General features: G+C 40.6%; 2 protein-coding genes across 9 annotated transcripts in view; one reads left to right on the forward strand and one right to left on the reverse strand.

The window, feature by feature from the left end:
* FAM13C (family with sequence similarity 13 member C) overlaps window positions 1-16,094 on the forward strand; it is a 113,960-nt gene extending 97,866 nt beyond the window's left edge. For 4 of the 7 annotated variants that reach the window (XM_082286571.1, XM_082286573.1, XM_082286576.1 and 1 more), the window contains 8 exons: window positions 232-370; window positions 1,717-1,798; window positions 3,617-3,828; window positions 8,424-8,507; window positions 10,796-10,891; window positions 12,117-12,316; window positions 13,283-13,384; window positions 14,161-16,094. In XM_082286571.1, coding sequence (XP_082142697.1) covers window positions 232-370; window positions 1,717-1,798; window positions 3,617-3,828; window positions 8,424-8,507; window positions 10,796-10,891; window positions 12,117-12,316; window positions 13,283-13,384; window positions 14,161-14,284 — 1,039 coding nt within the window. In that variant the 3' untranslated portion in view covers window positions 14,285-16,094. The remainder of the gene's footprint in view (window positions 1-231; window positions 371-1,716; window positions 1,799-3,616; window positions 3,829-8,423; window positions 8,508-10,795; window positions 10,892-12,116; window positions 12,317-13,282; window positions 13,385-14,160) is intronic. The other 3 variants (XM_082286572.1, XM_082286574.1, XM_082286575.1) reach the window with 3 other exon arrangements.
* Window positions 16,095-16,609: 515 nt separating this feature from the next.
* Window positions 16,610-26,039, reverse strand: part of PHYHIPL (phytanoyl-CoA 2-hydroxylase interacting protein like) — a gene marked incomplete at both ends in the record, with an annotated part of 40,943 nt that continues 31,513 nt past the window's right edge. For both annotated transcript variants that reach the window (XM_082286670.1, XM_082286669.1), the window contains 3 exons: window positions 16,610-17,144; window positions 20,609-20,726; window positions 21,673-21,847. In XM_082286670.1, the coding sequence (XP_082142796.1) occupies window positions 16,610-17,144; window positions 20,609-20,726; window positions 21,673-21,847 (828 nt within the window). The remainder of the gene's footprint in view (window positions 17,145-20,608; window positions 20,727-21,672; window positions 21,848-26,039) is intronic.

Consider the following 26,039-nt stretch of genomic DNA (forward strand, 5'->3'; position numbering starts at 1 on the left):
AGAGAAAATGAAAGACAGATGGTGAACCCATTAGAATACTCTAGGGGTACCTTCAAGCAAAAGCAATTATTTTATGCTTACTTTGTAAAACTAAGCTGTCTCTATCCTGTGAAAGAATAGAATAGCCATGAATTCTGCAGTGCTAACTAAGTGTTAAGAGTGCCTGAAAACAAGGCATGGTCCATTACAGCCAGCTCTTAGATCCCACAGCTTTGCTTTCGGCTTTTGCAGGCCAAGAAGTTCTTCTAGATGTAGCTGTGAAGACTGCAAAGAACCACAGACAGTAACACAACTTACCAAGCATCTTCAGAGCCTCAAAAGAAAAATTAGGAAGTATGAAGAAAAGTTTGAGCAAGAAAAAAAATACCTGGTAAGACAATAATTGAAAAGGAAAATACTCCAAAAGGGAGGCAAGGATCCCAGTGTATTTAAACATTCAAAACAATGTGAGATAGGGTATTTCTGATAAAATGAAATAGGAAAAACTTCAGCGAGGGAATAACTTTTCAGCATCTTTCAGTGTATGCAGTAGTTCTGAGACTAATTTACATTTTCTTTGGATTACCCTTGTTGCAAAATACCCATCTTTGAGAAGTGTGAATCAGTGAAACACGGCTGACCGGCTTGTGAAATAAAATGGTGCAAAAGATGAAAAGCTACTTATTCACTTTGTAGGAGTCATTTGCTTGGAAACTTGTTCTGCTGTGCAGATTCCTTCATTCAGGCAGACTCCTGTAAACCTCCAAAGCCTGGGGCTCAGTTGAAGCTGATGGCAAAAATCAGAGAAATAAAACTTGTGGGGGTTATCTGAGGTCAGTGGTGAGCACTGTGCTGGGAATTGTGCAGTTTAAGAATATCAAAATGTGCCTGATGCTCAGGATGTGTACAACATGAAACAGGGAAGTTTGTGACATTTTCTGACTCTATTAAAATTAAGCAAATGATGTATTACCTTGTAATCCCATTAATAACTGAAAACTTAAACTTGTGAACTGTATGGCCCTGTGGTCATCTATGCTCCTAGGAGCACAATTTCATACCTAAACAACCCTCTAACTATGGCCAGAAAAGAAATGATTTCAGAAGCTTGATTTTACAAAACTGTTTTGCCATTTTAATTACCTGAGTTCTGAAGATTCAGTGTAAATTCACTTTAATTTGGAGGCAATTTCTAAACGCAAAAAAAACCCCTGATATACAAAGCCTTTGTTGTTTGTTTCTTTTGAAATCACTCTTGCATGGGATTTTTCATTTGATTAATTAAGCAGGTCAGTTGAAATTTTTAAAATGCTGTTTCCCAAGAGAATCCCTGTCCTGAAGCAAGGGCTTATTCCTGCAGGGGACAGAGAGCTTCAGTTACCATCCTGGAAATCACTTAGGAACTTGACTAAATTAGGTATTTGATCAATCCTTTTGAAGTCACTGAGATTATTTATCCAATTAGTCAGAGATTGAAACGTTCATTGCTGGGTTTTTTGGGGGATCAGAGACATGACACTGAGATCCTTGTAGCACTGTGTCACAACGGGGAGAGCTAAGCCATGACAAATTAATGCCATGATCAAGCCAGATGCTCTGCATGACACTGATAGAGTGCAGTCAGAACTCCGGACATTTTGTAGCACACTGGGGGTAGGGAGGGTTTTATCTGTGTGATCCTTTTACTGTCAGCTCCTTCTGTTTCTTTCCATTCTTTCCATTTTCCTTTGCATTCAGCCTTCGCATGGTGACAAGACTTCCAATCCTGAAGTTCTGAAGTGGATGAATGCTTTGGCCAAAGGTCGGAAGCAGCTCAAAGGTATATAATAGCTGGTTGTGTCCCTTTGTTGCTGAAGCTTTTGGAAGTGGGAGTGTACCTGGAACATTTTAAAGTCAGTTTTGTAACCTCACTGCTCTGCTTATTTTTCACAGTGCACGGCAATAAGTGTCCCAATGGCAACAAAGATATTATGTGATATGACTTACCTTGATTCTTGAAAGCAGGGATTAAAGTGAGCCAGTTCAACCTTCATACCAAGGCTAGAAAGGGGAAGGGGGAAAAGCCATCGTCTCTCCCTCATCATTACAAACATTCATGCAAAGGGTGATGTTATTCTGTCTACTTTTATGAGAGTCTCAAACACAGAAGTTAAACGTTTCCTTGTAATAGCACAAATGTAGGTGCAAATCTTTCTTTAAAACTGAGGATACACATCTTTAAGGATTTTATTTATTTTGATCATAAAACCAGATCTTTCCTTGATATTAAATTTGGCCTTGAGGGTCAGGTTTTGCCCTTGACTGTCTGCATACCAATCCATTAATGTCTGTGGGTGTATCACATGCTTTCCCTTGGGGAGTCTGTAGCCAAGACTGATTGATTATTTTTAAAGGCTATTTATAATTTATATAAATTTTTTTTTGCCCTGTTATAAATGGATTCTCACTACTAAATAAATTGTAGTATTATCTTTCATCTCTGTTCTGGATATAGCTAATAATATAGATATAGAGGACGTGATTGTGGTAAATAAAGAAATACAAACCCATCTTTCAGTAAATTTCTTCTGGAAAGTTCTCCCTTGAGTACTATCCTGTATGATTACTAGACGAAGATGATGATTATTATTGTTACAAGTATTATATCCCCTTGAACTCGGAGTTGCAAATTGAGGAAGGGCAAATGAGAAGAAATGGCCAATACACATGGTTACATTTCTGAAAATTGTATCTCTGACTCAACCCTTGCTTCTCCTATCCAGAGGGTCTGGCTTTCATAGACCAGCCTCACCTTCACACCCCAAATGCCTCAATCCTGTGACAACCCTTGATTTTTATTATCCTGAATAATGGCACTGCTTTCAAGTGAAGCCAGATCCATGAGGTTAACATGATAAGTACAATTGCAATGGAAAACACTCAAATGCTTGTAGGTCCTTCTTCAAGTATGCAAGGCTTGTCTATCCTTTCTAACTCTATGGGTTTACTAAAAATTACTGGTTTTCACCACAAAACTGGCCTATATCCTCAAACTGTCACAGCTAAAAAATTATGTTACTGTTTCTGCATGGATTTCAACAAATTTAACACAGTTGGAGACATCAATCTCCTGCCTTGCCCAAGGTCCTTCACCAGACAGGCGTATGCTTGGAACAAAGTCTGGTTTTATGGGAGCTAATTCAGATTTTAATTCAATTTCCTTGTTGCTCTGTGCAGGTCCCTCGAGCTCCAGGGGCTTTGGCTGGGTGTCAAGTTAATACAGTCACACACTTTATCACATCCAGGCAGGCGGCTGACTGGGAAGCTTTTGTCTTCTGCTGGGATGCTCAGGTGCTCTTCTGCCAAGGAAAGTCATTTAAGAAAGTGGCTGCTTCTCCTTGTGAGGGCCACTTGAGCAACCTGGCTGGCATGGCAGTGTGGCCTCTGGAAGGGGAAGGGACAGTTTAAATTGCTCTAGGGAGCAAAAGATGTTACATGCTAAAGGGAGGCAGAATTACTTTCCTACATGTGTGTGGTACGATTATAATTGTGTGCAAGAAGCAGGAAAGTTTTGGTGTGTTTTTTCCTAGTAGTGTCAGATGAAACTGCTTTGCAAATATTTCTATTCTATTTATTTGCCATGCAATTTGCCTTTCAGAGCTGAAACTCAGAATGTCGGAAGAGCAAAACTGTAGCTCCACAGCGCCCCAAAGAAACGAGCACAGTGAAAGCAGTGGGACCTCTAAAGAGGCTGGCACACAGGAGGCCACAAGCATGGAACCAGCTCCCTCCGTGGAGGAAACCATGGACAGTGTGTTGAGACGACTGAAGGAGAAAAGGCAACACTTCAACCTTCCTGAGACTATTAAGGTATTTAAGAAGCATGGCTGTTCCCTCAGAACTCTCTCACCTGAGGCAGATATTGGTGTGTGGCTGGCTCAGGGTGTGCACATCCTCTGTCTGCTGGCGCTGCAGTGCATTTTCTCTGTAGTGAGGTGGGAGCTCTAGTGCAGCTTCCTGAAGTGACTCTTCTGAGAAGAGTTGCTCAGGTGCAGAGGTGCAGAAGGCTTTTTCAAGCAGTGCTAATCATTTTTTGCTCAGAGATGCACATGTGAATCTGTTTGCCAGGCACTGCTGCACCCTGCCAGCAGTGTGAGAGACTTGAGGCTGTGTGCCCAGAACTGCATATCCTAGTGTACTGAAGATGGTGACAGCACAGGCACCCTGAGTCCACAGAAACTGTGTGACTAAAAGCATTCCTGAAGGTATTTTGATGATACAGGTCCCCTCTCAGCTGAGAAATGCTAAAGCCTCTGCACAGTCAGTAGCATGCACTGAGGTGACAGGGACAGCACAACCACCCAGACTGCTTTGCTCTCCTGACCTTGTATGTTTGTGCTGATCCTGCCTCTGCTCTTCCACGTTCTCAATTTCTCTTCTGAATGTAGGAGTAATAGTCTGTGAAACGTGATTGCTTGGCTGGGAAATCAGTTTTTGTTTTAAAATTAGTACATATATTAAAATTTAGCTGTGCCTTCACATTCCTGGCACACTATAGGGTTCTCTAAAACAATACGTACCCCCCAAACCCCCACTTTTCAGGGGGCTGTTTTTGCTCTCAGATGATGTTGCTGTCCTGATGCCATTACAGCCAAGCAAGACAATAAATTCTGCCCTCAAAGGTACCTAAAATCCAAATGTTGACAGTAAGGTCTAGACTTTGGCTGGTGAACGAAAAAGGGGAAGGGGTGAGAGGGTGAAGAATTAAATGCTAAACTGTGAGAACTAAGAAATTATTCGGAGTGGATTTCAGTAGCAGAGCGTACCCAGCAGAGATAATTTTTAATTTTTGTTTTGCTTCTATTCTTGGTTCTTAAACAACTAGTTGCTAAATAAAAACCAGGACTGTGCATAACAATGCCATGCTTCTCAGATCTTGAGCTCTGCATACATGACTGATTTTTCAATTGTTTCTTTTTATATGCTACTTTTTTATAAAGAAAAATTAAATTGAAAAAGAGTTTCATAACCAGAAAACAAAAAAAGGCAACAAAACCTTGCTGTTCTGCATATAGTCCTAAAATACCAACAGTGCAGACTGTAGGATAATATTTTCAGTCATTAATTTTTTTTATTAATGGAGTGAGATCAGATGACACCAAAACAGATGCCTATGAGGAAATCCTGTCCAAAAAACTTTCTTATAAAAGTAAGTTGGGTGTGGGTATCTGTCCCACTCATTTTTCAATTTTTTGGACTTCTGATTTTCCAAGAAAACCTTCTAAATCTGTGATACAGCAGCGCTGACTTGAAATGTTCTCACAGACAATGAAGCAATGTAAATTAAATGTTTGCACATGACAATATTTTTTTTTAAAAAAATCTTATTAATTTTTTTCTTGTTTTCTTGTGGAGAGAACTTGTGTTGTGAAAACTATCTGTTAGCAAAGGTGCTTGGTAATAGTTATCCAAAAGTGCTGGGGAACAGAGGCTTGAGCAGGAATAACATGAAATCAATTTGATCTATTTCAAAATGGTATATTTTAGTAGCTCCCTAAGCATAACATTAAAAAGATTGGATTTTGATTATGAGCCATCCTGGACTTTTGGGGGAGAGTGAGATTTGTGGCACTAACGATGTGAAATGAATCAAGGATATCTGTGGTAACAGCAAAGATCAAAGACTTCATTTCAGCTACAAACAACTTTGTTGTTACTGTAGATATATTTTATGTGCAACATTTTGTTTTCTATATAACATTTAGATCCTGCACTAGAATCTGAGCTAGATTAATAGTAAGCTAAATAGCAGCTAAACGTTTCTTTTTTGATATTTTTAGTTATTTTGAGCAAAGATAGCATTTCCATAACAGCCTGCCAAGTTCTCCCCTGAAGGTCACTGTGGAAAGCCTCTAAAGCCTTGCTGAAACACAAATGAGAGAATGTGTGTCCTTAGAAAGGTGCAGAGTAAAATCCCAGTATGTCTAAAGAGCACAAACCACAAGATCTGAATAGGAAACAGCAGAATGTGGTTTCCAGAACAAAACACCCCTCTTGCAAACAAGCCTGTGAGTAAAGGTATTGAATGAGAAGGCACAGAGAAAATTGGGGTTGGCCTGTGAATGGCTCAGTAACCCACAAAGGAGTGAGCACTTGTTACACCTGTTTGTGTCACTAGCTCCTAGTGCAGGGAGATGGTGATTTATGTAATAGCTCACCTTGGGTTTAGGTACAAGGCTTTAGAAAAAAATAAAGATTAAGAGCATGAATGTAGGAGTTCAGGAGACAAAAGGCAAACAAACACACTTCGAATCGTAGTACTCAAAAAGGTGCACCAAATCCCCCAAAAAACAAACCCAAGACCCAGCTCCCAACTTTGAATCCAGTCCGAGCGTTCGGTGGCTGGGGCTGCGATTGCTGCCTCAGTGCCCTGGGGGGCAGCAGCTCTGTGCTGCCCAGCTCTGGCTCACCAGCCCTTCCCAGCGGGGCAGGCTCGGAGCTGGCCTGACCTCGGCTGACGGGAACTGGCACCGCTCTATGGAGGTGTCATGGCACTCGTCGCCTTTCTTTAAACTTTTTCTTTCTAATTTTGTGTTCAATGCTGCTTTGTAATGAGCCACCACACATCCCCTAGTGGCAGACTAAGGCCCTGGGAACCTGACTCTGTGCCTGCAGGGAAACAAAGCACTGCCTTTGACAGGGTCCAGGCAGGCCCAGCCCTCACTGGACTGTCTGTTCTTCTGTCCCCAGAGTTTGTATTTTCTGTCTGGAAAAACAACACTGAGCTTGAAGGCATAAGCATGCAGGGAACAGAACAGACTAGTAAAGGAGATAACTATACAGCATTTTGTGTGCCTCTGTTCCAAGTTATGAAAACCAAACTACTACCTTATCTTTAGGTGAAGTCCCCCTTTTCTTTCTTCATATGTGGCAAACTTTTGCCTTCTGTTTGAATGTTTGCAGCCTGTCCCCCAAGGCTGTTCTCAGACTGGTTCCCTTTATGTATCTGTTTTCTCATCACTGACCCACTTCACTTCATCTTCTCCTTGGCTATGAAGCAGTGTTTCTATTTAACTATCATTGAATCTTCTGCTGCTGTATATAGCCTACAGTCCTAAAATGTCTCAGACAATTCTGCAGTTTGTGACTCCATCTGCCTTCTCTGATTTTGAAATTATCAGCTATTTCAAACTTAGCTGAATACCAACCTGTCTTGAGATTGCTAATAAAAGGAGTTAATGATATAGGCTCAAATGCTAAGCCCCATTGAGATCGTTTCTCTTGCGTAAAATCAATATTAATGATCACCCCATTTCTTCCTAACCATTCAGCTGCTCCAGGCTTAATAGTTTTTGAAAGAATGAACCTTGTATTAATTGCAGAACTAGCAATAAATAAACAAATTAGCTAATTTATAATACTCCTGCATTCTAGTTAGCAGCTCACCTTTTAACATGAATGACAGACGATTTTACAGTGATTAACTCATGCAGACCTTTTAGGAAAATGTGGTTAGCAGTTCTGATTAATGGCTCTGCGCTGTTTTTGCGTTTGAGCATCAAACAAAATAGGTTTTGCTCCCCTTGAAGTTAATAGCAAGGTGCTCTAATATTGGAAGGGTGTCACTTCTTCAAGGCTCAATATATTTTTTAAAAGTAGGGTCCAATTAGTGAAAGCATTTCTCCAAGTTGTCACTAAAAGCTGCCTTGTCATCAGCTTTCTGCAGAAAGGTCCCCTGTATGTGTGTGCCCCCAAGTCCAGGGTTCTTCACATCACTTCATCTCCCCCACACCTCTGAACACTGGGCCCTAATTCAGGCAGCTCCATTGTGATCTGGCAGAGACTGTGGGAAATGACATTCACTTCATGTGCTCCTTCCTTGGTGTTCTGGCCCAGGTGAAATTACGCAGGTGTCAGGAGCAGATCTTGCTGGGGAAAGGGAGGAGACAAATACCTGTTACATGGTGTGCTCCCCACAGCAGACACCTGTACAAATACTGGTCATTCACCAACACTGAGAAATCAATGTTCTTTTGGTACCAGTGATTCATATTGCAATTTTTGAACAGATATAAGCTATTTACCATGAATGGGTTGGGTTTGCATTGCTGAATCTTTCTGTTCTATATTCCTTATCAGCCAAGGCAAATCTATCTCTCTTTCTTAATGAATAATTAAAAAGTTGAGGAATGTCCTTTCTGCATTCTTCCATGTTTCTGAGTACTTTATCTAGAATGGTGGTTGTTCTCATTTTTTGCAACTAAACATATTTAATATATACGTAATGTAATTTTGGACTCTTTTCTTGCTAAATTAATGCCAAATCCCCATTGACCTCAGTGCAGACAGAAATAGAATTCATTATTAATGTTTATCTGGGAAGAAGAGATTATTAAACAGATATGTACCTGTACCCATGTCATGAAATCCTGACTCACAGTCTTATAAATAACTTTTTCAAATAGGATATGACAAAAAAGCAAATGGCTTTGGAAAAAATCAATCTTCAGAAATGTCTACTATATTTTGAGAGTATTCATGGACAACCTGTAAGTATGCCATGGAAAAATAGATAAATTAAAAATTATCTAACATCTCTAACCAATATTTTTTGGACTGGTATATTAAATATATTTAGATGAATTTTACACAGTTAACATAATTTTAGTTATTTCAAACTAATTTTCAGGTATAAATGTTATTGCCTGATACTGATGAATTTGGTTTATATGTCAGAAATTAAGTAAAATAAAAAGTGGCTCTGTATCTCTCTTCATGATTGAAAAATGCAGGATTTGATGATTAAATTGGAAGATTACATATTCACAGCAGATTTGGCTCTGCTATCATGTATGATTAGAATGCTTATCAGCTGAGGAAGGTTTTATGTAGGGCACCATCCGAGACATGAACTACAAAATCACATGACCTGACATATGTGTTTTGCCTTTACTACACAGCAGGACTTAAACTCTTAATTAAAACCACTTCAAGGGACTCCTTTGCTGAATGTAGGTGCAAACCAAAAAAATGCCTTAGTTGGTGAGATGATGATTTGAAAATTTGTCTACACAGCTGAGGAACTTCTTTTTGATATCACTGTCTGTATTCTTGTGACTGTCTCTGTTTCTGGCTAGTAATAGTTGTGGTAGAGGAAAAGGGAACTGGACCAGCATTTGTCCAAAAATATGTCAGCTGTTAAAAGTATGATCTGATTCTGATCTCGTTTTTGTTCATCTTCTTTGGGCTTGGAATGAGAGCCGAGGGATGGAGTGAGTATACAAGAAGGGTACGAAGAACTTATGCTTCCTAAGAAGGAAAACAAAAAAGAAATTATTTGTGCTATGTAGAGGTGAGAGACTTGATTCAGAGACAGAAAAGAGAATACCAGGGCACCTTTGTAGCACAAGGTTCAGAGAGGATGTTTTTTCTCAGGGCTGAAGCAGCTCTCTAACAGCAGCACTGAAACACAGTGGAGTGTGCCGGGGCTGATACGTGCACGGCTGATGTCTGGTGTGGCTCAGCACCATCTTTATCCAGACTTACCTGAACAAGGCCAGAAAGAGGCCACTGACCAGGTTTAAAGCAAAACCTGATCTATTCTGGCTTGTTTGGCATTCCCTGGAGCCCTTACGTGTAGTAGTTAAATGGAACATGACGCCTGGGGAAGAGAAGTGGCCTGGCTGGAATGCAGTGAAGTGTGGCTCTAGAAGTGGTCCCTAAGCACTCCATCAGCCAGACACGTGCAGTGTCACCACTCTGGGTTTGCCTACTGTCCCCCTTGCTCCTGCTCACCAGGCATTTGTCTGTCTGAGCAGCTCTGGGCTATTGTCTGTGCTGTCAGCCAGTATGTGTCTCTTCAGACCTGCCATGTGTTCACTCATCTGAGCGGGTACACCTGGGCCTCTCTGCAGTGCCAAGAATCACTGAAATTGCACCCAGAGGGTGCTCATAGGTGTGGGAGCTGATGAGCAGAGGCTGATGGTGGACTAGTGTGCACATGACCCTGTTTGGACATTTTATCAGGGAGGAAAATGTTACTTTGGCGGGGGGAGGGGTGTGGTGGTGTGGTTGGTTGGTTGCAGGGGTTTTGTCTTGTTTTCTTTTCCTTGAGGAATTTGCTATTTTTCCCCCCCCTTAATGCAGTAAGTCAATCTAGAGCACAGCTAGTTTCCCTAAGGTTTATTTTTTGTATTTTTGAACATTTGTGGCTGGACCAGGCTCTTAACACCTGATTTAAAATAATATTCTCTTCCAAATCCATGCTTCAAGTGCTCATGGAAGACTTAGAACAAAGTAAATGAGCAGATGGTAAATCCCAGCTGTGGAAGGCAGCTTTGGTGAGGAATGCAGGGAGCAATCCTGCATGGAGCCAGCCCCACGTGCAGGCTGCAGAGCCGTGTTCTTGGCACTCTCCATCCCGCTGGGCCCATGAGTGTATTGTCCCAGGCAGGCTGAGGCACTCCTGCTGCTGTCATCACAGCTAAGGAGGTGAGCTGGCAACGCAAGGCACAGCAGCAGCACATCTGAACTCCCACTGCTCTAGCAGCAGCCTCAGGGAGAGAATAATTTACCCTCTGCCTAGGCAGTGTGGCTCAAGAAAGTGAGGAAACCACACTGGGTATTCTCCATTAGAAAACAGATTATCGTTTTCTTTTTTAGAAATTGTATGGATTAAATTACAGTTCCCATGGAATATCTATGGAAGCAAAATACACATCTGTTCATACTCTTCTAATACCTTTTTCACTTTTACAGGAGAAATTAAGAACCTTTAAAATTTATTTCTTTTTTTTTTAATTTTTGAGGGCAATGTTTTGTTATGATTTCTCTTTAGGTAACTAAGCAAGAAAAGAGTCTCATGAAGCCTCTTTATGACAGATACAGAATTATCAAGAAACTTCTTGCTGCTCCATCTTTGATCACAACAATTGTAAGTTGGAAAAATTCACATATTGTCAAGGAAACATACAAAACACTGTGTTTGATTTGTACCTGTATGTCACTTTGGCAGCAATAGAACTACTGATGTCCAAAAAACTGCTCATAGGCTAACACAGGGTATTGATATTTCAAACAGAACAAATGTTCTGTAAAATGCAACTTCTATGCATGCCAGAAGTTCCAATGTACAGCAGCAGTTTCTGAGGCACAAACTTCAGTGGGCTGGGTAAGACACCAAAGGCTGGCATTAGTTTTCCATCATGGCAAACACCTGCAATACAGAAGGAAGCCTCTCTCTTTCCTTGAAGGACTCTGCTGTCAATATATCTAACTTCTGTATCTTATCAACAATGCTTTTATCAATTATGTAGCATGTAAATGCAATTTGTAGTACTTTAATAATATATTGGTGTAATGGAATAGTACTGGTCTCATAGTGGGTGAAGGCAGTGGAATCCGGCTACTTGGAAGTTAATTAGCACGTCTACCAAAAATACTAATTTAATAGTAAGTGGGGCTAGGTTGATTTTAAGAATTATTATTATTTTTTTAGATGACAGTGTAACTTTACATTTCTTTGAAAAATTCCAGTGCAAAGCTTTACACATTTACAGATGGGTATTTAATTGAAAAATTTCTCTGAAATTCCTTAGTGTTACTTGTTAGGAACTTTGCTCTATGGCATTTTTATGTTTAAGCTTTCGTTTCAATAGCTCAAATTTTCTTCTGAGGATGGAGGAATGTGAGCAAGACACCAATATCAGTCTATTTTAGTAGTTAATGTTAGTAGCCATAAAATTGTGGAATGTCTCCCTCCAACTCTTTTTACAGCCAGAACATCTGGATACAATGCACGCTGTAGATGGTATATAAGAGGAGTGCAAGTTCCAGCCAGACTGCACTGCTTACATAAATACAGAATGTTAGTTAAATCTTTGTCATGTATAAGGGCTTTTGGGCAGACAGAAATAAGTTGTTGGCTGGAGATACTCGGGAGCAGGGCCAACTTCCATCCTTTTTACTCCTGGTGGGCAACACACAGTAACCCAGTGACCCCAGGAGTGCTTTCATGAACAACCTCAAGTAGACCTAGTATAATCTGTTTCAATGAATACATCCAGGAAGTCAGATCCTAATTCTTTATGTTGTCATACTATTTGCTGTAAGTGTTGTAATTTAAACAATTAATTTAATAATGTTTTGCATTTCCCAAGCAGGAGGAGGAAGACTCAGATGAGGACCATTCTCAAAGCAGCCACGAGTTATCGTCTGGTCCAATGTCTTGCTTCCCTGTTGAAGAGCACCTGTGTTACTCTCAGGAGGAGAGTGAGCCTGTACATATTTCACCTCTCGATGAAAAGAAAGTTTACAGGCAGACAGCCTTGTCTATGTCCAATTTACATGAGGCAACAATGTAAGTTCTCTCTTTTTTTTCTCCAAATGTTTTAAAACATTTCATGTAGACTTTGTAAGTGAAATATGAGCCATACCTGTTGCATAAGAATATTCTATACCAAAGGAGTGATTCAGTGTTTTCTTATGGGAGAAGGAGATTCATTGTTTGGGCAGCATACCTGTGGTTTGAGCTGTTTATTCAAAAAGCTTTGTGCCAGCTCCAGGAAGAGAAAGGTAACTTGTTGAAGATTGTGCCTTCCAGGAACAGATATGTTCTCAAAGCTTAGGGGATGGTATCTTTCTTTTGTGCTTTGATTGGGAGGTCTTAGATGCATAAATGAAGCTAACTAGAGTCTAACACAATTGAGAGTAAATAAAAATTACTTAGATTTCTATGTGACTCAACTATGTGTGCAATAGTTTGCTCATAAATAGTGGGAAGATATTTTCCGTGCATTTTGTTACTATGCAAAAAAAAAAAAAATTACCAGGAGCAAATGTCATAACAGAATTCTTTCTTTGCTTAAAATCCTTTTTCTCTGAACACTAGCTAAAACACAGCCTCCAAAAATGATGCTTCTGGGTACCACTAGCCTTTCCACTGCATCACAGTAATGATTGGGAACAGCTGCAAACAGGAGCAGGGCTTGGATGTTGACTTTAATTCAGTTACAGTATTTCCTCCTGTGAGATGCTGAGCCTGTCAACTCCATTAATTCCACAGAGAATTAAAGCCACTAGCACGACTCGGTCCTAAATGCTTCTCCTCCCCTGCAGACCAGAGTCTCTGCCTTCACTTTATTAGAAGGGCTGGAATACCAGTAAAACGGAAGGAGCACAGCTGTGTGTGGAGTGTGGTGGAATGTCTCAGGGCTCTGGTCAGTGCCTGCCATGGCCCCAGAGCAGAAACTCTTTGCTACCCAAATCCAAGGCTTTTACAATCCTTCCAAGCAAAATGGGGCTTCATGTTGTCTCTGTTTCACAGGCCCGTTCTGCTCGAACATCTCAGAGAAACAAGAGCTGATAAGAAGAGACTTCGCAAGGCTCTTCGAGAGTTTGAGGAGCAGTTCTACAAACAGACAGGAAGGTAACTCAGCAGCTCAACAGAGCCCTCTCTTATGCCCTTTGGGTCCTGGGCAGGGGTGTTTGTCTCTGCGAGGGTGAGCCAGCCAAAGGGGCTGCACCTAAGGGGTGGAAAATACCCTGGAGCTGTCTGGTCTCTGGAGATGTCCATCTGTCTCCCTGCTTAGTCCCTTCAGAATGTGCTCATCCGTGAGGAAAGCCTGGATTTGGGGATCTTTCAGGACACGCCTGCAGTGGGTATAAACCCTACTCCAGCACAGGATATTCCCTGAGCTGAAGGGAGGCTGCTAAAAGACTCTTTCTGAGGATGTCAGTCTGCAGGGAGTACACTTGGCAGTTGGGCCATTTTTGAACAGGAGATTTTAAAAACAGAAGCCTCTGTTTCTTTTATGCAGAATAAATACTGGCCATTTTTCACTCTGTTTTTCCTCCTCTTCATTTGGCAAACCTTTTTTGTTGAAAACCGTGGAGGATATGGGCACGGATAACAGTGGTAACTGGTAACAGTTTTCAAAGCACTGTTATGATTTCTCTGCATATTTGAGAATCAAGTAGTTATGCTTCCACAGCTGTCAAGAAAGTTGTCTTGTATATGAAAACTCAGTATTTTAAATATTATTTTATTTCTGTATATTAGAGCTTTTTGGCCCTGTCAAATTATCTTTAGTTATTTAAAGTCAGTAAAAAAAAATCCAATCCTTATCAGTTGTTGCAGAATTAATTTTTAAGACTGTTTCTCTTCTCATAGAAAGTGATGGTGCTTTTATTTGCTTTTCATAGGAGTCCTCAGAAAGAAGATCGGGTGCCAATGGCTGAGGAATACTCTGAATACAAGCACACAAAAGCCAAAATCAGGCTCCTGGAGGTTCTCATCAGTAAGCATGATATTTCCAAAACGATTTGAAGTGAATGCAATGCTGTGATATTATTCTCTAGGGGAAAAAAAAAAATCCAAGCAAACAAACAAATGTTGAAAAAGAGAAAGTAATTTTACAGGTCTTGGTCTGCTGCACAATTATTTGACACACTGAGATTTTTGATGCACTTTACCAATTATAATAGCTGGGATGAGAGAGGACAGCAATATGCAAGAATATTAAGCACGGGTGAGTGGACTATAGTATATATTTTTCCTTTTGAAAAAGCTTTGAAGTGCACTGTGAGAATGTTAAGAAATTAAAAGGACATTGAAGTAATGTAGATTCTCAGTTTTACCTGCTCCAAAAGTGTGAGGAAATGCTCTACAGGTTTTTAGTACTTCTTAGTACATGATAATGTGCTACGCTTCGTTTCCAGAATTAACATGCACTATAATTAATTAGCAATGTTGGCTCTCAAGGTCTTGATTCACTAGATTAAAAGAAATGACTTGAAGTGAGTGAAGGAAAAACTCAGAACATACTCTAGCTTTCAAGACAAAGTTGCCATTCAATTCCAGTGGCTTCAAAGAAAGGTGCACAGGAAGAACCAGTGCCAGGGTTGGGAGCAGAGCAGAGTGACACTGCTTATGCAAGAAAAGGCCAGAACACAACTGCCACATGGAACTATTTTATGTTTTAGAAATGAGAGAAAGTGCTTGACTAAATGAAATAGCTACAGGTTGCTGAGAAGAGATAGAACAGAGGTACTGGCTGCTGTCCTTTTCAGTTGTTCACAGAACCTGGCTCACAAAGTCAGTAAAAATAGATCAACTACTGCTAGTTTTGATTTCTCTATTAACCTTTGCACTTTGGTTTGCCTGACGCTATAACATTCGCTTCTCTAACTACCAAAGCTTGTTTAGGCGCATGCACTTTGTAAAATGTTGAAGTACTTCTTGTGTTATAAATTGCCACATATATATATAAAAACAGGACTAGATTACTGCATTATGCTAAGATATTTTGGATAGATGAAGTACATGGTATATAAGTGAGTGTCACAGTTAACTGATGAGGACTGCTAAACTTCTTGTTTACTGAAAATAAGGTTATAAATAGTTATTTTTCCATTGGAATTATGCATCTTTCTTAACTTTCAGAGCACCACGCTTCGTAATATTAAGGAGAATTGTCACTGTTTGTGATAGGCCATTGGTGTGAAAAGTGGACTAGTAATACAAGGATTATCAGCAGGTTTTGTACTAGAAATGAAAAGCAGGGATTCTGGGAAATACCTAGCCCAGACAGAAAGGAGGGAAGAATTACTTAGAGAAGAAAAAAAAAAAAAGGGAGCGGAACCAGTTGAATCATGTTTAGTGTTTTGCTCTACCTGCCATTTTGTATTGACCACATAGTATAAGCAACCTGTTTTCTATCTTGGTGAGAAGATTTTGATTTTATAAAGCCTATTATGTACCATGTTTGTACTTACGTGTGTAATGGCATGATTTGGAAGATGTACACATCTTCAAGTAGTTTGGAGGAAAAAATATGAACACTAAAAAAAGGAATTTTTTATTTTGCAGCTATTTGTTGTTTCAGTGTACTGACTTAATAATTTATAACTTAACTTTTATGAATCAGAAATGGTCTTCATAAATCTGTTTTAATTAAAGTCATCTAGAGCAACAAGAACAGATACAGAGCTATTTGAAGTTTACAAACTACATCTTTGATAAGGGAAAATGATTTAATGACATATGTATACAATTGATATTAAAATGTAATCTATATATTCTATATGATTGTATAATATTTTATACAATGGTACAAATAAAATATTTTTCTATTATATTTATTATGTCAAGACACAGTTTCTGTTTTCAGTTAGCTAATATAAATAACATAAATAACACTGTCAAACAACACGTTGGAAGTGCTGACATTTCTAGGCTCTGAAATTCAAATCATGCTGCAATTACAACCTTTCATGCTCTTCAGTTATCCCAGTACTTGTTCAGTAGTTAAAATGAATGCATATTTAAACACCATTTATAAGCCGTTATTTTTATTTCGCTAAAGCAGTTTATATAGGATTTTGTTATGTTTGGCAAGAAACAGAAAAAACAATTTTTGCAGCATCTAGGTATAAATGGTTGCCAGAAAGAAATCCAGGATTTCTAATCATTTAAAGCATTGGGGGAACAGAAGGGAAAGAGGGAGAGAAGAAGTACTAAGAAGGCTATTGGAGATTTTGAAGACTGGTGGTTGCTTTTGGTGACAGCGGCATGTGCATGCTTCCGACAGAACCCTCTGACTATGGAAATGGGCAACAGAGGTTTGAAGGCTCCTAAGGAAGGAGGGAAGTTTTAGCGTCCAACACTGATATTGCAGGTCTTGCAGCTGGGATCTTTCTTTGCATTTGCAGTAGACAAGCTCATTAGTTGGTGACCAGTAATTTCTGCAACTGTGCCAAGGGAGAGATCCACAGGATCAGTGTAAATTACTTCCAAAATAACATCCTGGGCATGATGGTAAACCATAACCCCATCTTCTTCATCACAGGTCAGAAATTTGTTATCTTTTATATTTAGCTGAGGAAGGCGCTGCTTACAGAACTCGTCTCCTGGTGACCCCACGGGGGCGATCACGAGGATGACGTAGTGGTAGGCTGTGTACATGCAGTAGAAGTCTCCAAAGTACAAGTTAGTATTTGGGTTGAAGAGTTTTTCAGCTGCAATCTCATACCTGTATCTTCCATAGGGTGAATCTTGGGGTGGCTTCCCAGTGTTAAACTCAGTGTTGCAGCTAAAGAAGATGCCTTCCAGCTTCCCACTGATTGGAGAGCCATGGCTGCCACTGTTATCCTTAACAGAGGGCTGCATAGCGTTCCCATGATGCTCTCTACAAATGAAGGACTGGTATTGATTATTTTGTAACACATGGTAAAGAAAAAGTGGGAAGTTAGGACATCATGCTGTTTGGAAATCGGACTGGAGGGACACAAAGAAAAACCATTAAACTGAAGGCTGTGGTTAGTGTCATGGTCTTAGGACCAAGAAAATCAAGTGACATCAGACTTGGGAAGAGTGAGAATCACTCCTGCTCAAGGGGAAAATCTGCTTTTCTAGGCTGCCTTCTCTGTCAGCTGTCTGGGTATTACATGCAGGTGAAAAAAAGCACAAACAAAAAAGCCCCCAAACCACAGATATCTTTAATTAGCTGATTTGTTCAGTCTTACACTACATTTCTAACAATAAACATATGTTGAATATTGCAAGTCAGTCTCCATATGTTGAATATACTGTTTGTTAATATGTATTTTTAGCATAGGCAGTATATAGCTCATGTAGAAAACTGCCAGTGAAAGTTATTTCTGAAGGATGCTTTTCAGAGAGATAATAGGAAGGAATGTATTGTCTGCCACTGTCTTTTTTCTCCTCAAATGATCATTTCAATTCTAATTGGTCTACTGCTGACTTCAATCAGAGCAGAGCTGGGCACAGAGAATTAGGCAATTTGGTTAGTTTCCACTTTGGTTGGTATCCAGCTTCTGCAGTCGCTAATCCTAAGGGGAAAGAAAGACTAACTTTTTTTTTTTTTTGCAAACTTAGCTCAATTTCATTCCAGTGAAAAGAAATGTACAATGCACAAGTGAATTTTTAAAACCCCAAATCCCAAAGTGCACTCAGCAGCATTAGACTGCTAAATTTAGGAGAACACTCCAAAGCACCCTATCTAATCCTCCTTAGCACCTGAGATTTTACGTATAGCAGGGTGTTCCCCAGGACTTGTGCCCCACACATCTCTGGAAGTGCCCCAGTGGCAGCTTTGGCTCTCTTTGCACCTGCAACCACATGATACCTGAAAGGCAACCATCCCCTTTTGCAAGTCCTGCAAACACCGTATTTGCTAGGCACCCTTAGAACAATGCCTTTAAACTCACTCATATGACAGACTAAAAATGCATGAGGCTGTGGGGCTGGAGATTCTTATATCCTTCTCTTGCTTTGCTTTTACATTTTTTTTTTTCTTCTTTTCCTTATTTCCTTCTTTTAGGAGAGGGGAAACTACCCAAGAAAGACTGTTCTCTCTCTGCTTTTAACTTGCACCAGGTGCATTTAAAATGGTGCTGTGTGGAAGAAGGTTTTGCTTGGTAGCAGTCAAAGCAAACAAACTCAGTGTGTGCGTACAAAACAGCTCTAAATCAATTCAATAATATCTCCAACTGTGATTATTTTTTTTCATTATTTGTAATCTCCTCAGCAGCACATCTTTATTTTACTCTAAGATACATTTCAAAAGTTTTCTGGGCCATTCAAATACTACCTAGTTTTGCCTCAAGCCCTATTTCATATGCCATTGATTGGAGTGGGGGGTATAATCAGTATTTTATGACTGAAGAGATTACTAGGGAGAGAAAAACAAAAAACCAAACCAAACCAAAACAAAACAAACAAAAAAAAAAAGTTGAATGAGCTTAAATAACCACCTGGAACCTCGGCAAAATGAAAAGTCAGGCTTCCTTCCGAGAAAGTCTGTTCCATTTCTGTGGCAAGATACTGACATCCAGTGGCCAATTAGGCTAATTATAGGTCACCCTTTCAGGGGATCTGAGCTGCTTTGTGGCACTCCCACCCCCTTCTGAGCTCACATCTCAAACCCTCCATTTAGGGGCTGCTCCTTTAGCACCGGGAACAGCTGCCTGCATGCCGATGCTACCAGAGCGTTTCCAGGCTGGGTACTAGTGATGACACCACAGAGACCAGTGGCAGGCATGCTGACAAGGAATTTTCCCTAATAGGAAGCATGTGGCTAGGGTTTTTAACATAACATGCAGAAGGGTGTTTTGTGGAAGGATTAGCCCTTGTGACTGTATTAGCCAATTTCCAATCAAAAGAGGTAACCACCAGCCAGTTACTGGTAGTGTAGCTTCCCACTGGCCTGGTAAAACACAGCTTTTTGTCTCCAGCTCACTGAAACAAACTCATCTCTGTTGGTGTCGAACCAAGAAAGACCTTAACAGGAAGAAGGGGAAAAGATACAGTGTGCAATCAATTAGAGTCACATTTAGCAGAACAAAGCCAAACCCACAGCTATAAATGCACCTCAGTGGCAATTTTCAGCACTAATGAACACAAAGGCAGATACACTATGATTATACAGCTGCAAACAATGCAACAAGAGAATCAAAACAGCACAGGCATTTCCCTTCTGTGGTATGTGGTATCTAGCCCAGGATGGCAGCAGTGGTTTATGAAGTCCTCAAAGAGCCTCAACAACTGCAATTCATTCTCTATCTCCACTGAGTTTTGCACTCACTTTGTTTGAGTTTTTGTCACTATGTGCAATAAAATAATCCTTCCAAAACACAGAAGGGGAAGAGCAAGCCCATGCCCTGCAATATACAATACACTCTTGGAATAAATCAGATACCCATGAGTACAAAGTAGGAATGTTGCCAAGGGTGGTGGAGTCTGTTCTGTTCTTTGAAGCTGAATTGCCTGGAGTTGTTTTAAAACCTTTCCATTCTAGGCAGGTACTAGTGTGACACTCACAGAAAACTGAAATTACATGGCCCATCAGGAGCCCCATCTCCTGATGAATATTAAAGAAGGATAGTCAGTGCAGCAGCCTTCCAACACACTGCTTACCTCTCATCCATGTTCTTCTAACAGGGGAAGGTTACCCTGTGTGGCTGCTCCTGCTCACTCAGCACATGAGCTTTGACTCCTGCTATCAAAAAGTCTGCTTTTCTCTTGTACTGACACTTCTGGCCGTGTGTGGGAGGGCACACAGGGTCTCCAACAGGAACAGGGAACCTACTTCCAGCTATCCTGCTTTTTCATTCCAACTGAAGCATGGTGTTGCAACACTGTCTAAACATCACTCCCTCTCCCTCCTCCCATGATCTATAAATTAACATTCAGATTGCAGAGTCTATATAATTGCATTTGGCTATGGAAATGAGATGGTTGCACGTGGAGAGCAAATATTTGAGATGGAACTCATGCAGGCAAATGCCTATGCACACCATTGTACACTCCCACTCTTCAGTCACCTCACTCTCAATTTCTCAGTACAATAGAAATATTTGGCTACTAAACTATCCATTATGATTACAGACACTTTAATCAGGCTGGAGGCCCTATGAGTACCTCAGTTTCTGTTTCAAAACACAGACTTTTTTTGCCTAATGGAAGTTCTGTGTTAAGCAAGGTAAAAGAAATGAGTTGTATTTTATTCTTTGCTTTCTGAATGGGCTATAAAGCATACAGACATTCTGCCCTAGCTTTAGCACAGCTGTCTCCATTTACCTATTTTCATTACTCCTCTAATTTGCCAAAGGACTATGTTTAGTTTCTTACCTGATATAATCAAAGTATTCTTTGTGCTGATTCCGATAAAAAACAGACAGTTTGAGCATACGGCCTGCAATCACTTCAGCTTTTTCCAATAGCTGTGTTAGGTGAACTTTTGAATAATCTGGAAAGGAAAGACAAACTGCTAGCACAGGGGGCAGGAAAAACCACAACACTCTCCAAAAGCCACAGAGACATGCAGGCTGAAAATTGGGAACTGAGTCTTACTGAGTAATACACATCACATAATGCCCCCAGTTTTCAACAGTGGCAACAAGCAAATCAAAGGGCAGGAGCAGGCATTTGTGATTCTCCCCACTCCTTCCCCCATGAAGACTCTGCAAGCCTACAGCAACTTTCAACTCAGGAATTCGTATGCTAGAGCTGGTTTCCCTGTATTTGGGACTGCAGCAGAGCTCAGGACTGCCCTCTCTGGCTCCTATCAGTTGACAAACCTGTTTGCTACAACATACCTCGTTGTGAGCCAACAACCAATGACAGAATGAACAAAGATTGCTCAGGAACCAGCTTAAATGGCTTCCCAACCAACATGGGATTCATACTGAGCTTGCCTCAAGTCTTCAGCTTTCACACAAGCATGCACAGTGGCAGCAGATCATGAACATCCAAAGGAAGCCTTATAAATCAAAGGCAGGCCAAAGTGACCCTTGGGACGAGGTGTGGATGGTGCTGAGGCTTTGCAGCATGCAGAGAAGACAGAGCAGCAGAATGTCTTAAGCTGTCAGGGAGCTGCTGTTCTACCTTTTCCCCACAGGTTCTGGTAGCCAGCAACAGGCACACAAGTGGCCCTTTCCTAGCCTGGGACAAGCAGTGGTGCCAGGCACAGCACTTTGGGACAGCCAAGTTTTGCACAAGAAAAGGGCAGTCCAGCTGCCTCTGCTTGATGTGCAAACCTTGGCACATACGAAGTCTAAATTTCGAATTCCAGTCTCCAGGGGTGACTATTAAAGGCTACCAGCACAGTTGGCACTGGCAGGTGACCAGCCCAGCCTGGCAGCAGAGCCAGCATTCATTGACTCCAGCCTGTGGAGATCCCTCAGCAATGTTACCTGCGGTGCAGAACTCGATGATTTCACTCCACTCCGAAACGACGTAATCGCCATCGACCTGCTTGGAGGCCGTCTGCACTGCTACCGTGTACTCTGTCCTGGGGCTCAGGAACCAGTGCCCGCGCACGGTCATGGGCAGAGGAACAGCTTTGGCCACCAGCTTCGTGGGTACATCCTGACACAAACGGAAGGACAGAACGACACACGAGTCAGCAGTGCAGCCAAACCAATCTGCCACCCCTTCCTCCACTGTTTTTGCAGTGTAGTCCCCAGCCCAGGCTCTTCTCTGCAAACCCGAGTTACTTCCCACAGTTTGTTGGTGCAGCAAAGTGAGCAGTGGCGGAGGACAGTGGTGTAAGGCCTGTTCTAAGAGACATGGGGATACCTTGTATGTACAAATTAATGTTTTGTTCAGTGACTGTAGCATAACACTATTCTATATAGCCCTAATAAATAATTCAGACTAGGGCCTTTCATGCTTAAGCATGCAAAGAAAGAAAGACATGCTACAAAGAACAAAGGTATCTTAATTTAAGAGCTTCTTGTGCTCTCATTGTTTTCTTTCAGCCAACATAAACAAAATTCCTCCTGCTGTCAATCAGTCCATCTACACTGCTGCTGCTATCTTCCAAACTAAATATCAACAGAGAAAATTAAAGACATTGCAGAGTAACTACAGCTGGTTTACATCTATCAAAATACCTTTCTGTACAGGAATAGCCAGAAGAAGCCAAACAGCTTGTGCCTATCACTGAACCTCTTGCTTTCTCCCCCACTGCCCTTTCAGATCCTCTGTTTTGCTCTTCCAGTATATCATAGCCCCAGGATGCAACATAGAAAAATAGCTGCTTGTTGGAATTGAAATAGTTGATTTCTACAGTACCAAAGACTTTGGTACAGACCACCAAGGGACAGAAAAAATTGAAGAACTGGACAGTCAATGCTAAAACTGTGGGTGAAAGGACTCAGGATGGACTTGAATGATTCTCTGTAGTGTACCTGAGGAGCTGAGATAGAATGAGAAATATTTATTATTGAATATTCACCAGTAATAACAGAACAGTAAGATGGCTGCCATGTGAAAAGTGGGCACTTAAAATGACATCCATAACTGCCCACCTATAAATACTAGTCCATGATCATCTACCTATGAATACAAGCATAGCAGTCCTTTAAGGAAAAAAGGAATAGAAGAAAGATATTTTCTGGTCATGATCTCTAAGCAAGGTCTGAAGGATTTTTTTCCTTGTCTTCTATTATGGAAAAAGATCTTTCTCCTTTTGTTTACCTATCAACAAAAAATATTCTTCAGTTTCTGTATTAAGAAACTGTAAAATTAGCAGCTTGGGATATTACAAGAACTGATGGAATTGAGTGATAATCAAGGGTAAACTTTTGTTATCATGATTTCTCTTTTGCCAATTCTCATTTAAATCAGATAATAGGAGAAAACTTTATCTGAAAAGGAGACAGTTCTGCATGCTACAATGAATAATATGTAGAGAAAAACTACAAAGAAAAGAAAGGAAACAAATGACATTTAAAGCTACCACCCTGAAAGGCATCCCACTGGACTGAGTCTGCTGCTGCTAAGACAGCCAGCAGGTGCTACAGTTAACATCATTGGTCTTCCTGTCACCTCTTCTTTGGTTCTGGTAAAAACAGCTTCCACCTGGGTCAGATCTCTGTGCTCACACCCCAGTGGTGGCTTTTCCCCCATTAATTTTGTCAGTTTTCATGTAACATTAAAAGTCTTGTTGCCCCCAGGTGTCAAAGCCTTACCTTCCAGCTGTGCATCAGGAACCTCTTTTGACTGTATCAAAAAAAAAGGGGATGTCTACCAAAAAGAAAAGGGTAGAAAGAAGCAGGCAGACCACCACATTAAACTGAGGGGTTTATGTCTTGCACAGCTGGAGAGGAGGGGCAGGTGTGCTGCTTCTCATAGCTCTAATCTTCTGGTTTTTTTCTAAGCAAACACCTTTTTTTTTTTAAAGGCCACTATACAGAGAAAATGTTCACATTGAGATCCCTCTGGGAATTCTCCACTTCTCCCTTTCACATCTCTTCTGCTCAGCTCTCATTCCTGGCTGATCCACCAAAGAAGTGCAAAGTAGGTACTACGCCAGCTCAAGGAGAGCCAGGATTCTGGAGTGGCAGATGGCTGCTCCACTAGCAGCACCCACCAGACAGCTCTAAAGGTACCCAGCTGGCAGTAATTTCTAAGAACAGCCTGCAAGCTTTGAATAACTAAGCGTCAAGGTGTATGAGCCACCCTACTCTCCTTTTTGGGAAAAGAGGCACCTTTCAGTCTTCAACTTTCTCCGATTTCATGTTACCCTTCTCTTTGCCAGGTCTGCTCATAGAACACATTTTGTGAACTCAGCACGCCCAAATTCTAGTCCTAGTTTTGCTAAATATTTGAGCATTTTTCTTATTACATGGGAGTAGTCATATTTCCATATTTTAAAAAAGACAGGAGGTATACAAAATGAATTGAAAAGAAGATAAAATCTTATTACAGTTCTAGACTGTGCACACCACTACCAATACAAACCTTCTCCTTCACAGAGATGATGACAATAGGCATAAATAATAAGACTTTATGCTCCCTAAGTATGCTGAATATACTTTATATATTTAGCAACAGAAACAGTATTGAAAGGAGGAATCACTCACAGATGCTCTCCCAGGTACACAAGAAAACAAACAACTCCCTTTCCTGAGGAACAGCATGGATGTACCTATCACATTTAAGTCAGTATCCCAAGTCACAGCCCTCTGAGCAAACTGGTATTTAATGTTAATTCTGTATAAGTTAGAAAATGAGCTGGTCCTTTGGGTTATCACCTGTGAGAGAGATGGGCACTTGTAGTGCTTTACCCTACCTGTAAGCTATGTAAGGATGAATTCTCCTTGGACAGCCATCTTCAGGGTGCTGGATGACTCCTAGGAGTAAATCCCAATGCTCTTTTTTATATCTAGGCAGTAGGGCTCACTCTTTTCTCTCTAAAAAGCTCTGCTACGAAAAAGGGCAGTGCTGTCCCTCACCTTCATGCAAAAGCTTTGTTAGGAAATCAACGGATGGGTGGGGACTGAAGTCCCTGCTGTGAGGACTCAGCCCTGAGTGCTGCAGCTGCTGGGATATCAGCTCCTGCTGCTGAGCTTCAGCTGGGAAACTCCTATGGCCGACCTTAGAGGGAGGAAGGATGCTTGTCTCTAACCACACCTGGGCTATGCATCTGGAATTTGATCATTTCAATTATCAACAAAAGTTCGTTCTAGAAGGTGTGTTAAAAACTGCTTAGTACAAAAGATGCATGAAAGCAAACACTCAAGTGCTGTGGCACAGAGTTGGAGTATTCAGTCTGTGCTTCACTACTGACCACCCTCTCTGCTCTCTGGATCTCTGTCATTCAGGCTTGGGAATAAAACCACCCAAAAATTATGCAAAAAAAATCTTAACCAATGCACTAACAAAATTAGTAGCAAGCAATTTTTAGTTAATTCTGACAAGACATCCAACTTATTAATAATTTTAATTGATAGATTTTAATCTCCTGTTCTTACAAATCCAATGACCTCTGTCCTTTGACTAAACATCACTGCACAGTAAAAAGCTAGGGAATTGCTGAGAAACACAAAATAAATCTAATAGCTTATCTTTATTATACTACCAATAGAGTTTTCCCCATCCTCTCCATTTCAAGTCTAGTCTCATCACTGTGATAAAGATTTTGAAGTGTATGTGGTGTTTGCTCTACTGGGATGGCTCTGGTTTTCACAAAAATATATGTTCCAATTTTACACCAGTTTGCACATGAATGAAAAAACTTGTAGAATAATAAAATGAATGAAATTAAAGAGAATCCATTGCAGGAAGCATTTACATTAGAAGGTATATTTCTTCCTGCAGTGTAAAATGGGAATTTCAATTCAAAGGCTGTCAGTCCAAAATTAGTAAGAGTAAGGAAAAACAAACGTACCCTACTTTATTTGCTATTACAGTTAAAAATGGGGCATAATACATGCCTATTAGAACATTAGGTTTAGTAGTGCTTCACACACTGGTTCCTAGCAACTGCAACACCCTGGCCAAATGTGCAAAATTCTCAATTTCAAGCAATAGTAAGTGATTTTTTGCTACTCTTAATGCATATATTACTTACAAAAAAAAAAAAAAAAGGTCAAATAAGAAAATTATACACCTGCTATTAACAGAAATCTCATGAAAAATACTCTCACAATAAAAACCCTCAGAGAAATTGGTGGGGGCATTTTCTGTTTATCCCACAGGCTTAGAAACCAACAGTTATTTAGGTGCTGATAAAATTACAGCCCTTGTATTTGTTTGGATGGCTGTTTGTACC

Source organism: Coloeus monedula (assembly GCF_965178545.1).
Source record: "Coloeus monedula genome assembly, chromosome: 8".
In the NCBI taxonomy this organism is placed as follows: domain Eukaryota; kingdom Metazoa; phylum Chordata; class Aves; order Passeriformes; family Corvidae; genus Coloeus; species Coloeus monedula.